At 34.4% G+C, this 15,882-nt stretch overlaps 1 protein-coding gene across 2 annotated transcripts in view; it reads left to right on the top strand.

Annotated features, from left to right (window-relative positions):
- LOC128986324 (gametogenetin-binding protein 2-like) overlaps window positions 1-15,882 on the top strand; it is an 80,133-nt gene that overhangs the window by 11,564 nt on the left and 52,687 nt on the right. For both annotated transcript variants that reach the window (XM_054406645.1, XM_054406644.1), the window contains exons 2-3: window positions 3,520-3,725; window positions 5,024-5,167. In XM_054406645.1, the coding sequence (XP_054262620.1) occupies window positions 3,520-3,725; window positions 5,024-5,167 (350 nt within the window). The remainder of the gene's footprint in view (window positions 1-3,519; window positions 3,726-5,023; window positions 5,168-15,882) is intronic.

Raw genomic sequence — 15,882 nt, 5'->3', positions numbered from 1 at the left:
AGCATTAAAAAGTTATAAGATTTACCAACAGGGTGCAGCACTATATTTTTTTGCATTTATGAAAACAGCTAATTTGAACTAAGCAGCAACAAAAAACTGTGATTCGCAATGAGAACTGTCAAAGTAGGATTGTTTACAGTTATGTTTATGTTTTTCATTTCATAAATATCTTAATTTGTGATATTTTGCGAATTGTTGATAATTTATTTTTCTCTATTGTTTAGGTGAAGTGGTTTTCATTATGGCTATGGTAGATGTGTAATACTATAGAATACTGTAAATTTAAAAAAGCAAATTTTATCGAACTGTGTCCTCCCTTATTGCTACGCAAAGCTTGAGTATAACTGCAATAAGCATTTTATACTTATATTCCAACCCCGTACGAAGGACGGGTACTCTGCTAGTATATCTATATATGTCCTTTAGCACGATAACTCAAACAAAAATTATCCGATTTTGATGAAATCTTGTAAAAATGTGTAAACCTACATAATATTTAGTCAAACAAGTTCGCGAACCAGTATTATTGGAGCATGGGACCGGGGGGTTTTATGGGGTAAAAAAGGGTTTTTCCTTTTTTGACCCTAAAAACAAAAAAAATGTTGCAATTTCTTTCTAAACCATTTTGTAGAGCTTAAAAAGATGAAATAATTTAGTATAACTTATTAAAGCTCTGTTGTATGGCTAACGGTCACAGGGAAAATAGAAAAAAGTAATTTAAAATTCCCATGTTGGTTTTAAATGTTCCCATGTTTAAATTTCCCATGTTGAAATTCTTATGGAGAAAATGAAAACTGTTGCAGTTGATTTTGATAAAATTAGGCAAATTTATTTATTTCACCCTATAATATTGACATGTGGTCAAAAAACACTTTTTATCTTCCCTGTAGCAGCAAACCTAAGTACTTGTTAAATGTAATGTTATTTAAATCGGGAATAAAAAATATATCTTATTTATAGAAATATTTTAATGAAAATGTAATCAGATAAGTTGAAATTCACTTTCTCTGCAGATTTGCTGCGGCAGGGGTATTTTGTATATTTCAATTCAATATAAACAAGGACAGAATTATGTCATGGTTATATACTGTAGGAATGTGGAGGGGCTAATCATGGCAGGTAAGTTCGTATTTCGGAATGGCATTCCCAAGAATGCAAGTCATGGAAGGGGCGATGAGAGTGTGTCGGCTCTGGTTTGTTATTTGATAAATAACGTTTAATAAGCTTTTAAGGAAAATAAAGTCAAGCGGGGTAACTATGGTCAAAAAACGCACATTTTCATTTGTAACTTTGTTAATTCTTAACATAATTCTATGTTCATGGTATATATTTATACCCGCAATCTTGTTGCTTATTGGACATTATAGAAAAAAAATTAATCTGAAAGGAGATTGGAGAAAAAAATCTTTTTTGGCTGACCATTGTCACCCCGCGAGTGGGGTGACTCTGGTCACACCTATTAGTACTGCATACACTCTCTTTACTAATATGGGGCTGGTCCTCCCTTGGGAAAATTTGGAATTTTCAAAAGCCGTTTGGTGACTTTCTAATGCAATTTTTAACACCTAAAGCCGTGCCCATTTGTCCGTAAGCTCCCGTTTCACCTATCTTTTGTCATGAGCAAATAGACATTTTAAAAATTAAACTATGGCGATTGCATTCATGAATTTCAAAACACACTGTATACTATGGCCATATCCTCCTAAAAGCCTCTAGGTGACTTTCTACAGCCAGTTTTAACGTCTAGAACTGTGTACAAAACCTCCCATTTCCCCATTTATCTATATATTAATAGGCAAGCACGTTTCTTTAAAACCTTTTTTCTCAGCTCGTGTGCATCATAGGGAAAATCTACGCATACCGTTAGAAAGATATTTTCCTGTAGAAGTGCAGAATCCCTTTGAAACTTGAAATAGGCTCCTCAAATATAAGCACAAAAAATGGATTTGAAATTAAAAAAAAATTAACATGGGCTTTATGGGTTGCCATGTTGGCAACGAAATAACAAAATATAAACAGAAAATCAAACCAAATGGAATAAATTACAATCACATGTTTTATTTACAGCATAAGCCTGTAATCCCCATGTTTAAGTTGTCACCAGTTTTATTAAAATTAAATTCGTCGTAGTTAATGTGAGCCACCAGCCGATTGCGCTGATCTAAATGACTAATTTCTGTCGGATTCTCGATGTTTTTTACCAAGTAAAACTTATGGAATGACTTATTATGAGCTATAGAAACTGTTATGACCCATCAACTTTGTCAGCAACAAAAAAATAAGGTAGAAAATAGAATTTAAGACACATATTCGGTGACTGGCTCACACAACTATGTGTTTAAAAAAGGATTGCGACAGCTGGTCCATATAAATGGGATGTCTACTTCAGTATCCAATAGTCAAAACAAGATTACATGTTTTTGGTCGAGTTTTCGACCACTGGACGACCACTAGTTTGTAATGAATAAGTAGACATTTAAAAAAATAACTATGATGATTGCATTCAGAAATCTCAAAACATATTGTAGGCTACGGCCATATCCTCCTAAAAGCTGTTTACTGACTTTCTAAACTGTGTTCAACTGTCCAAAAACCTCCCATTTCCCCTGTTATTTGTCTTTGTCATGAGCAAGTAGACATTAAAAAAATCAAACTATGTCGAACTTACATTCATGAATTTCAAAACATAAGCCTACCGTAGACTACGAAGCTATATCACCTGAAAGCCGTTTGGTGACTTTTTAAAGCCATTTCTAACGGCTAGAACTGTGCCCATAATTGTCCTAAACCCTGCCATTTCACCTGTTATATATCATGCAAGCAAGTAGACACGTTTTTTAACCTTAAGTTTTTCTCCATTTCATAGGTCACAATATGTATAGTATCGAAATATCAAATTCAGTAATAGCATTGACTCTTACTGAACTAGTGTAGTATTAACTTTAACACTAGTTTCATATAGTCAATGGTATAGGCTACTGGTGCTCCCGCTGATTGCTGATTGATGCCTATAGTTAGTGGCTAGCAGACAATTTGACAACTAACTATGGAACATCTGGAAATCAGCTGTTTCCCCCACCCTCGCTCGCGCGCTTGGCGCTCGCCTTTGCCATAGCATGTCATCAGCTGACTGCTGTAAAAATTGGATGATGGGTACAACTTTCTATAGCGTAATATTGTTTTATTAGTTGTGTATTGTCCCTTGGAACCGCTACTGTGTACCACCTACGGTAATAGCTACTTCATTTGCTAAAAAAGCTTTTACTGCTTCCCTAGCCAGTAACCGCACAATTAATCAACATAGATTATGGCACAGACTATTGACCAATTATAGTCTATAACCAACGAGGTCTATAGTCTGTGATTATGGTTCTAACCAATCAGACCTAGCCTATGGTAAATAGATGCCACCCTATCTGCAATACTAAAAAGGTAGCCTTCTTGGAACACCCATTTGTCCAAGGTAGGCTTAAGTCCTCTAAGTTATTCTATTAAAAGATATTATTGTTTCATTTATAGATGGTAATGGATTTGAACAGCATGGGATTTGTAAAGTGGATTTTGGACCTAAACAACCCAACTGTCAAAGGAAAGGAACTCGATGAATTTCAGGCTAAATATAAAGTACTTTCCCCAGAAGAAGTCCGATATGCATTTCAAGTCAGCCGAAAGGATCTCATGAACATTTTGAGCAACACTATTCCATGTGTTGGTTGCAGAAGAAGGTAGGTTTAAACAATTATGTTATATTTTTAGTTAGACAAATCTACCAACTTTGGACAAACTGGTACACTTATAAGCAAATCCGGTCTGCTTTTTAAATTAATTGATTAGGCCTAAGTTTTTTAAACCTATATACCATACTTTTTATTAGGGATTTACTTAGGTCAAGTGATAAATTATTAATTATTAACAACATTTTATGTTTATGGTAAGGTCTTTGTCCTTCTAGAGCATCGTGTTTATTCAATTTGTGTTTTATCTTAACAAAATGAGAAAAACTTTTAAAGTACACAATGTCTATAGGAAATATAAAAACCTTATTTCCTATCATAATGAGGTTTCTTAAGGACTGTTCAGTAGCAGCTATCAATTTTAATACCATCCAACATTAATTACTTAGGCTTACTGATTGATTAAACCCTACTGGAGAAATATAAGTATGAATGTTTGATGTATAAAGATAATCACTACAGTAAAATCCTGCTAAATCCGTCATCTATGTGACTAAGACCATGGTCGGAACAGTGAAAAGGTCAGATTATTCTGAGCAGCATGTTTAGGATTTGCCCGTAAACGTGGATGATGTTTCTGTTACTGCAGGAGATATCCAGAAGTTTACTGCGACCCAAGGCCACACTAAAATAACAGGCCGTAATGCTCGTCAGGCATGACGTCACTATAGAAGACGGCAATGACGTAATGTTTGCCGTTTGTGATCAGCTGCTTGTTTTAATCATTCCTTGGGGAAAAAATTAATAAATACCTACGTCATTGCCGTCTTCCCCTTGGCTACAACGTCATGCTTGACGAGCATCACGGCCTGTTTCTTTAGTGTGGCCTTGCGCGATCCCAGACAACCCGGATAAAGTTTCCTTATTGTGGAAGACAATGTTGATGTCACCAATAGAACATGTTAAATATTTTGCCTGGTAAATATTAAATGGGAAATTTTAAATATTTTTCAGCAATCACCGAAGACGATTTTTTTCCATGACTGAGGGATTTTTCTTGATCGCTGTTGACAATCATAATGTTTCCCCTGCTGCAGGAGATGTCCTGCTTTAGATTTTGATAGATTTTGCTGCGTTCACATGGGACAATGATATTTTTGTGACTGGGGGATAAACAAGATTTTAATTTTGGTGCAATGGCGGCAGGGGGGGCGGGCGGTGATAATGTCCACGTGCCCATGGGAAATGGGCTGTATGCCACGATATCCTTGTTAAGTGTAACCAATTGATGATGTCAGATTAGTAGGGTTCTACTGTATTTATAAATGTTCTTGTTTGTGTTTTTACAGTGTGGAGAGGCTGTTCTATCAGTTGATGCAATCAGGCCATCCAGCACTCTCTCCTCTAGTGGTGTTACCTGAGGGCTACTTGACACTACAAGAGGACCACCTAGACTGGCCACACCTGCTTTGTACTCTGCTGCACGGACACAGGTGGCTATGTAGAATAAATCCTACTTAAACTATAAAGCAAGAGGTTTTTTGAGTCCATCAACCAATATTTTTTTCATGGTGGGTTCCCCAACCCCTATTTGGGATTTGGGGTGGGTGATGAAATTCAAAATCATGTTAAAGGTGTGTGACATCACCCTGGTCACTTGTACTGAAGGTTATTTGAAAATTGACAGACATGAACAAAATAAAAGTGATGGAATGTCAAGTCCCAGTCAAATTAACGTCTAACATTTTTTGTCATAACTTTTGGAAAATTTGTCGTATCAAAGTTGAATTTGCAGCATTAATTTCTTTTTTTAATGCTCCTTAAAATTATGTGCTACTTGATAGGGGTTGCCATTTAAACATTTTAAGTTAGCCCCAGCAACCCCTATTTTAAAGGTGGGTGATAAATTTCAAAATATCAACGAAGAGTACTTTACATTTAGCATCTCCTGTTCCTCATCAGTAACTGGCGAGAACCTCTTGTGCGAAGGGGTGGGGGGCGTGACGTCCTCTACTCTTGAGGAACACCAATACCGTGAGACGCTTAGAGTCCATCGGTGTTCGTGGCGTAGTTGATAGCGTCTCAGACTGGTAATCGAAGTGTGTCCGGTTCGAGTCTCGCCGGCGACATTAACTTTTTGTCCAAGATTATGCTTATTTTTTTACTTTTCACTTTATTTTTTAAAGAACTATTTTTTTAAATAGTAAACCTTCATTCGATTTTTATTTTATATCATCAGAAAGTTTGGTTAGTTCGGTTAGGTTATGACAGTTAAATTTTATAATAAAAAAATTTAAAAAACTAATTTTTTGTAAAGTGACAACTGCAGTGGGTGATTGTAACAGAGGTGTACAAATTATGCTCAACTCGCTTTTCCAATGTGTCTTCTCACCGCTATGTGCTGCAATCGCTGGACCATACAGACAATAGACCAATTGCCATGAGAGATGATATGACCAATCTCTTGGGTTCGTAGGCCTAAACAATTATTCATAACCAAATTTCTGCGATGATCCTTGATACCGGTATACTTTTACCTAGAATACATGGCCCACCTACTTAGGAAATAAATTTAAAACGTTCAAAAACCCAACATTGTGTGATTTTTTCAAATGTCCTTCAAATGTTAACTAGATAACCAAACATGGTTTATAGAATATGTCTTCTATTAAATAACAAAAAGTTGTTGGGATTAAACTGTCACCAATATGTTAACATTAAAAGTTGTTAACAAATAATGCAATTAGTGGGAAATAAGTTTGATTTTTGATAACATGTTGTGAGAAAATCCAAAACCAAGAAAGATCTGTAACCTCGGGACTTGATTTACGCCTTAAGCTGGTCGGATGTACTATGGTTCTTAACCGTAAACTTTGGTTTTTGTTACTGGTTCTTTTTCTTAGAACCGGTGGTTGGGTAGCAGCGAGAATCATTTTTACGTACCGACACATTACTATTTACAAATTAGTTATCCAACGATGCATCATAGTTATTATATTGCATTATATTGCACCTTATTTATTACAGTTTGTAAACAGTAACAACATACAACAGTTGCAACTGTTGGTAGCGCATGTTTCTCAGTGTTCCATATGGACAGGACAAGAGCACCTTTGATAGTGAAAATTTCAACCGGAATGTTTAATGTAGAGATGTGCGAGTACAGGTTTTTCAGTTCGAGTCGAGTAATTGGCAAAGGATTCGATTCTCGAGTTCGAGTCGAGTTTGAACCAAAAAGATCGAAGGATGTGTAAGTTTAAGTAACTCCTTAGGCCTAGAGCATGTAACTTGAAAAAAAACCTTGTTACAAGCTGAAGTACATTATAAATAAATTAATTATATTTGAAATGAAATGAAAAAAAAATGAAAAATGTCTTTATTTAAGAGGCGAAGTTAGGACTAGCAAGTCCTCTCTACCACTTAACCTCTAAAACATAAATAAACTATCCACTTTATAAATAAAATTAAATAATCTAAGGTACCATATTATAAACATGTTGAAATTAAATTTAAACCCAAAAAGTCCATTCACACAAGCCGCCAACAACCCGCCACACCAGCGCCAGAGACTCATTCATGCCTCTACTCAAAATCATAGATTTTATCTCTGCCCCGAACCCTGCACGGTTCTCTATGGATTTTATATGGTCAGGAAGAAAATTCCACATTCGAATTGCAGATACTAAGAAAGATTTATTAAAAACTGTTGACCTGTGAATTGGTGTAGATAAAAGAAGAGAGCCTCTACGAGTGGAACGGGTACTGATGTCAGAAATGAAATGGAAGTTATCTGATAAATACTTAGGAATTTTACTGTTGATAATGGAGTGTAGAAGACGGAGGGTGTGAAATTCCCGAAGTTCATTTAGTCTCATTAATGAAAGCAGGTTGAAATAGGGAGTCACATGGTCATCGTCTAAGGCCAAATATGAATCTGATACAGGAATTCTGTGCTCGCTGAAGTCTGCTAGAAACATCATTAGTCATGTCATTGATCACCACATCACAGTAGTTGAAATGAGTCAAGATGAGAGTTTTTACTAACATGATTTTCAAGTTCAGTGGAAGGTATTCTGCGAAACGTTTGAAGGTGTGAATAGCCCCAAAAACCCTGTTACAAGTGGAATTTGCTTGGTCAGACTAATTCATTATGAGTCCTAAGTTTCTCACTTTGTCGCAGTAGGTAAGGTCTTTTCCGTCAAAGCTAAGTCGTGGTGCAGTGAGTAAGTTTATTTTAGTCATTAATCTGGGGTAGCCAACAATCATTGCTTGAGTTTTGTCAATGTTGAGTTTAAGTCCGTTGTTTGTGGCCCAGTGAGTTATTGATTCAATGTCAATGTTCATGAGTCGCACAGTAGTATATTTGTGCAGTAACAAATCAATATAATGCATAGAAAATAATTTTAAAACAACAACAATAGAGCTCATAAATGAACTTCTACTTCTGTGAAAAATAGGCAAGTGAGCATATATTTATCTATATACTTATTTAATACGCAAGCAGATTTTTTGTGACAATTACTCCTCCGAAACTACTGAACCGATTGTCATGTTTTTGGTGTCATTGGAAAGAGCGTAACGTGAAGTTGTGCAGGAAACTTTCTTTTTAGGGAAATAATGATAGAGTGAGGCCCTGGAGCCCTTAAAAGTTTCGTATTTCTCCATAAGATTAACATTGGAAACAAAAATTGTTATGAAACTCCAGCTGTTGTCAGAAATCAAAAGTGAGAAGAAGAGCATATGTTAATTAAACAGTCAATAAGTTTGCTATGGTTTGCTAATTTAACAGTTTGCTACAAATATTTGCTGACTTGGTTGAAATTCGTTTTAAAATAACGCCTGTAATATTTAGCAATTGCTCGAATTCGAGCAACAGGGGCACTAGTTTGTCTAAAAATTAACTACATTAATCCCTATTGATAAGTAATATTGAATAATACTTGGCTAAAATTACTTAATACTTGCATCTATTAGTTATTAAGGTTGCAATTGCAATATAAAGTTCAATATAGAGATTTATTCTAAAACTTGAAATCTTATTTCGTACCTTTTCACCTTTAGTTTTGTAAGTTTATTACTATTATTCTTAGTTGGTGTGGTTTTTGCAACAGTAGGCCAACAAAATTTCCATTGGTTTGGCAGTGGGTAAAGGAAAAATAATTTTTTAAATTTAATAAAATAAATTTTTTTCATCTTGTATAAAACAATTAAACAAACATTCTGTCAAAATAGTCAAAATGTATGTTCAAAATAAAGTACTTAAATAGGCCTACATACTAGTAGCCTACCTTACTGTTAAACAAAACAATTGTAGATTGAACATGTACTGAATAATGTAATAGGCCCATATAATTAATAGTAGTTATAGAAATCAAATGAAACCTAGACTTAGGGCTAATTCACTATAATCAATTGTATTCCATGCACATTAACCACATTAATGTAAGTTGTCAAGAAGGAAAACAAACTATATATTATGTAACCTAGATTTAGGCCAAGCCAAATTAATTATTTTGAGATATTTGTAAGCTTTAGTAACAGAAACATTTGTTGTTTATTACCATAGATAAAAAATACTTTGCTTAGTCTATGTTATTACTTTCTAATAGCTACAATAAGAAAAAAAAATCTGTTATCAATAACTGATGATAACATCTCAGCTGATTATGAGTAATGCGTAGAAGTCTCTAATGGGAATGGGGTGATTATAGTAACCTGTTGAATGCGTGGAGGGAACCCCAAGAAAAAATGGAAGAACAAAGAGAAAGTATAATGATATTTTTATGTTGTTATCTTTAAATCCTTTTTAGGAGTGCTACCATTGTCTTTATGAATGATTTTATACTTATTTATGAGTTATCTAATGTTTTACAAGTTTACAGAATAATTATTTTCAACCACGGGAACATCAATTTATAATTATAAACTTATAACAGATGCGTTATTAAGGTCAATGACCCAAAACATCATGATTGCGCAATGTTGTATTTTGATGTAAAAATGCAAATCATGGCATTAACTCTAATTCAAATAATATTTCTCCTGGTCCCTTGCAGATTGTATGTGGATTGTTGCTTGTTGAATGCTAAATAATTGTGGTCAGTTCAAATTGTATTTTTTAAGATTCAAATCTCCTACACAAAAAGACAAAAGTCAAACCAGGCAAGGAAAAAACCTGCTATTGTAATCCCACTGCCCCTACCCAGCCATTTTGGGAAGTGGTGAAAGTCTGGTCTAAATATAGCTCAAAGGTCTCACCCTCCCCCCCAAACCCCTACACCACTCACTGTTGCCTGTTGCTATGCCGCTCATTTCGAGGTCATTGCCCAACTCCTCCCTCCCTTCTATTGTTTTGCCTTTATTCTGACTTTTTTAAACATAGATTTATTGCTTACTTAACAGTTCAGTAGTGGAATTTTCTATTGTGAAACAGTACTTTAAAACAAAATCACTACCGATCATGTGATTCTGTGTCAAGTCCAGATTATGCCATTGCCACTGCCAGTCAGTCGCCAGCGACTGCTTTGAGTTGACCTATTCTGTTGTGACAGCTATATAAATAGGTTAGGACAACTACCTCTTGCTTATTTCTACACTGTAGAAATATTTGTATTACCGTAGAATCTACAGTAATACACATTATAAAGCATTTGATGTAAACACAAGTTACATTTGAACAAATATTGATTTTTTACAATTTTAAACCACTCGAAACTGCCGAGTTCAAAAATAAGCTCGAGTTTCAAGGCCGTACTCTACTGAACTCGAAATCTCGAGTACTCGCACATCTCTAGTTTAATGGTGACGTTGAGGAAGTATTTTAACTACTTTTAACCATCGTGGAAAGTAGCTTTCAATTCTAGGCCTACTTTAGGGCTATGACTATAGTGGATCTATAAAGCATTTTTTGGACTTGAAACTGTCAGATAGGCTACTGTATTTGTTTATGTATAACAGTTTGGCCAGCATATCTGAAAATATTTGTTTATATATAATAGTTTGGCCAGCATATCTGAAAATATGCAAACCAACTACTGTTCTTTATATAAGGTTTCAACCGACTACTATAAGATCCCCGTGCGTAGAACGGACACACAGCTAGTGTAAATCTCTCATATAATTGAAAATCTCTCATTTAAGTAGCCTTAGTGGAAAATAAATAGTTACAAATAAATTGACAAGATTGTATTTACTTATACTAGTAGAGCCCCGTCGAAATCGACGGTTAATCTTGGTTTTATGTAAATTCAGCTAACTGCGATAGATAGAGTGAAGTCATTAAAATCGTAGTTAAATAAAGGGAGGATAAACATAAATAAATATGACGATTGTGTTCTCTAAAAAACGTGATTGATGAATTCGTTTAACACAATATTTCCTACCTTTTTATCGGCTTTAGGTTGCCCAAAAGGTTTTTTAGGAGTCTTATAATTGTTTGTTCATGAGTTTGTTTCATGTCAAAGCCACTTTCACTTTATGGGAGAATGAGTTCATATAATTAGTCTATCATGTTACGGAAAGAGTTAATATTTATTACTAACAACTAATTCAATCTGCTTTAGGAAAATCATTCAGATTGTATCCGGATTTATAAGTGAATCTTCATCTTTGGTCATAAAAACACAGAATTTTATCAGCATATTAAATCTCTTTTTTTTGTATTTGATAAAAATATCTGATTCTCTAGAAAGCAGTAAGATTCTTACTTCGATCTAAGCAATTGTAATTCCTTCTCTTGCCACATCGACCCATGTATTTAATCATCCTGTTCTTACTTGATAATTCATTAACTTATGGGATAGTTTTGCCTTGGCCAGATCGATAACATAAAGCTGTGCATGTATTTCGTGGATGGAATGAACCATAATTGTAGGAAATTTTATCACAAATCTTGAACATTTGCGGAACCAAATCCATAACCTAGTCCAGCCTTGGTAACAAATTATGCAAATGCGATTAGATGTGATGACACTGTTGTGTTTCCGAATGCTTTGTATGTAGAGAGGTTTAGATGCGTTGTTACATGTGTACAGCAAAGTAAAAACCCTGTACACATGTTTTTAAATACCTGAATTGACATTAGTTCACCTACTTCACCAAAACCATAGATGAAACATACTCCGTAGTTAGTCTATTCCAAAACTTGAACTGAGCTCTCATCCTCAACGTACTCATCTATGACACAATTTTTAACCCGATTGTCAAAAACTTTTATACCGATAAATGAATTTCTGGTGTTCTTTCTTAAATTAAAAATTAAATGGTAATTGAAAGTAGGGAAAAAAAGGCAAGTTCCAACCTTACAATATAAATATAAGCTAACCCGATAAGGAATAATTATATATTCCTTTTAAATTGATATATCACACTTATTTCATAATTAAAAAATTTCTAAGAGCAATTAAGCATAGATTTTTGAACAAAACATTTAAAACGTATCATAAATTCATCATTTTGTTGAAACTATAAAAAACTTGCCATGCAGTGGAGAATCCATTTAAAATCATAAATAATAATGTAAACATTTAATTTTGGCAGTTTCAGTAGACCTTTGAATACAATTTTAATATTAACAGCTGGTTCATTAAAAGTAGTGTAAAATTATCCATATGGTCGTAATGTAAACAAAATTGCTGAGTGAACTTTAAAGGCCTCTGGGGCAGAGTCCCAAGGAAATTTACCTCGTTTCTCTTTTGAGGGCTCACCTACAGACCAATACCTTTCTTTAGACACCCCTACCAAGTTTCTACACCCAGCCGTTCTCTCAAATTAGCTGTGACAAAAACCCCGTTTTCCTCCATAAGAATAACATGGGATGGGACTTTAAAGGCTACTGGGGCAGAGCCCCTAGGGAATTTACCACGTTTCTCTTTTGATGGCTCATCTACAGACCAAGACCTTTCTTTAGACACCCCTACCGAGTTTCTACGCCCAGCCGTTCTCTCAAAATAGCTATGACAAAGAAAAACAGTTTCAAATTAATATATAGATTTAACAAAACCAGTACAAAACGACATATAGCTTAAGTTGTAGAGATTTTATAACACTTTAATGACATACAATAACATAGTTGGGAAAGTTAGTAAAAAATTCTAACTAGTTAGAAGTTATTAGTTAGTCCCGTAAAAAGTAACTGATAGAAGTTAGAAGTTAGTTAGTTTAAAAAGTAACTGATAGAAGTTATTAGTTGCCGCGATACGTAAAATCATCACGACTCTCGTCGCGATTGAGATAATGATCAGAGATATGGACAATTAGGCCTATAGTCATGGATGCTGAGATAATCGCAGGAGATTATCGCGGATGTTGCCGCAATTGTGTAAGACACGAATAACGTGACTGCAATTATTATGGCGTTGCCACCATCGTAAGTAGCGATCACACACGGCTATATATATTTTTTTGTTTTTAAGAGATTGGTGGCCTTTTAGCAAATTTCCCATATAGGGAATAAGCTATTACCGTAGTACTCATGGTAAGACCTGGACCCGTTTCACTTAAGACATTAATTTAAGTTAAGACATTAAACTATTTTATTTCAACTATTTTTCATCATAGAGAAACTTATAATATATGAAACTAGCTGTAACCCGCGGGCTTTGCCCCGTTAAACTTCTTAATTTTCAAGATTATCTCGTTCGCATGGCTCAATCACGTCCTGGTTGAAGTTTGTTCGCTACGCTCACTCACCTTTAGGTTGGAGCTTGTTCGCTACGCTCACTCACCTTTAGGTTGGGGCTAGTTCGCTGCGCTCACTTGCCTTCAGGTTAGCTCGTTCGCTACGCTATCTCGCCTCCAGGTTGGAGTTCGTTCGCTACGCTCACTCACCTTTTGGTTGCAAATTAGCTGTTGTCATAAATGTAAAAGAAATAATAGTGCTGCACCCTGTTGGTAATCCTTGTAACTTTAATGCTATTGAACATCATAGAACAGAACCAACTTGTTTAATTGAAACAGCTGTTAAGATTCAATAATTCCATTTCTCATAAGGTTAACATGGGAAACTCCAGAGCCACTGGGGCGGAGCCCGAAAGGATTTTTGAAATAAGAATATGCCTATGTGTTAATCGGGAATGTGAGCTATCATCATGCCAAATTTCAGCCCAATCCGATCAGTATTTTTCGAGTTTACTTTTCCCATACACACATACAGCAACCACCTCTTTTTTATAATAGTATAGATAGATAGATAGATAGATAGATAGATAGATAGCATCAATTTTTAATAAGCTTTTCATTGGTAATATTTATTTTCAATTTAAATCAATTGTTATCTTTTTATCTTAAGATTATCATTTTTGATAACATTTCTTTTATTTCATGTTTAAGTTTTAAAATTATTTAAAATGAAATATAGACTGAAATTGCATTAGTTTTTAAACAAGGAATTTAAAAATAATATTAGTTTTTTAATATCTTTAACTAGGTGAAACCCGCCGAAATCGACGGTTACTTTCAAGGCTCACGGAAATTCATCTAACTGCACTAAATTTAGTGAAATTATACATATTTTGAGCATATAGCATTGTTTAAAGATTAATAAGTGTAAAAACAATAATGATATTAATTGTTTTAGTTACCAAATATGGTTGATCATTCAATGAATAACATATATCCCATAATGTACGTCTTTGGAGTTGTTAGTATACTATCTGGTATCTCTTCCTTTGGAAAAACCTTTAAACAGTATAAAAATCGTATTGGTGGATTTTTTGTAGTTAAAAACACTTCCGTGATTTCATCAGTGTAATGCAGATTAATCTATGATTTTATTTGAAAAAAAAATCTGTTTGGGGAAGACACGTACTAACTTCAAAGAGAGATATATCCGTTACAGTCTAAGTTTGATTTTTCCTTCGTCACGTCGTGTCAGTTCATATCATAGATCAGACCTAGTTTAAAAGGATAAGACCATTTTGTCATGACAGTAACTGCTTAAATACTCATTGGGCCATTTTTACAGCCAAAATGTCGTGTTATTTTCAATAATGTTACCAATCCAGTGGGCCATGGTCACAATAATAGGATAGGCCACTGCAAATAATTTGTCAAGATAGGTACCATTTTATGCAAGGTTTCTGTGTTTAGATGTTATCAGACACGGTAAGAGCACAATAAAATTCTTCTGCAGATGAATTATCTGTTGGAGAAATATAAGCCGAATTATAAATGTCACAATGCGAGTTTGAGCAGTTTGTAACTTTTTTGGGAAGTTACATATATTTTGTTTGCTGCTGCTCAGTGCACTTTAAGAATATTTATTTTAGAGATAAATTAAAAGGTTTTTGTTGCTGAGTAGCGCTAGTAAACATGTACAACCCTTTTCGTTAGTCTAATAACATTCTAAGGCTCTCTAAGAATTCAAGTTCTTATTTGTACATACATACATATCTATATTATGTTTTTTAAGCTGAATGAATACATCAAAGTAACCCCCCTGAAAAGTCTGCAGTATATTGCAGTTTTCCAGCTTAATGACTTTCTAAATCATGCACATATTTCTACATAAATATTGTAAAATGTCTTATCCAGTTGCTGTAAACTACACTATTAGTTTAACAAAATATGGACTCGGCTCAAATGGGTGCCCTTCTGCACTTGTATTATTTTGTATTGTATTACACAATCGAAGATTTTTTCAATGATTGAAAGCATGCATGACAACAATCTCATGAACCTATGATGATCTGTCTAGAATAATATGATAAAATATAGGGAAAAGGTATGAAAAAGGCAGACACCAACACGTAAAATAGATATAAGATAGTTCAATAAGAAACAATTGTAGGAGTTATTGTGATAAAAGGATTTTCCACTGATTTCGTAATGGAACTTTATATTGCAACACAAATGATACAGAGGAAAATCAATTTTAAAAACAGAAAATAATACTTTGGACAATTCAGTAACTCCCAATAAAATGTGTGTTGTTTAAAATACAATTTTAAAATTAACAGCTGTTTCATTAAAAAGTATTATCCACATGGCCAAAATGTAAACAAATCTGTGGAGGGATCTTTAAAGGCTTCTGGGACAGAGCCCTAAGCGAATTTACTTAGTTTTTCTTTTGATAACTCATCTACAGACCAAGACCTTTCCTTGGACACATCTACCAAGTTTCTACGCCCAGCCGTTCTCTCGAATTAGTGGAGACAAAGTTTCCAATTAAATATTTAGAATTCCCCATGTTAATCTTATGGGAGGAAAC

This window comes from Macrosteles quadrilineatus, unplaced genomic scaffold, assembly GCF_028750875.1.
Source record: "Macrosteles quadrilineatus isolate MER2022 unplaced genomic scaffold, UCM_ALF_1.0 Scaffold_2__2_contigs__length_208266976, whole genome shotgun sequence".
In the NCBI taxonomy this organism is placed as follows: Eukaryota; Metazoa; Arthropoda; class Insecta; order Hemiptera; family Cicadellidae; genus Macrosteles; species Macrosteles quadrilineatus.
This window is presented reverse-complemented; position numbering and strand designations above follow the sequence as displayed.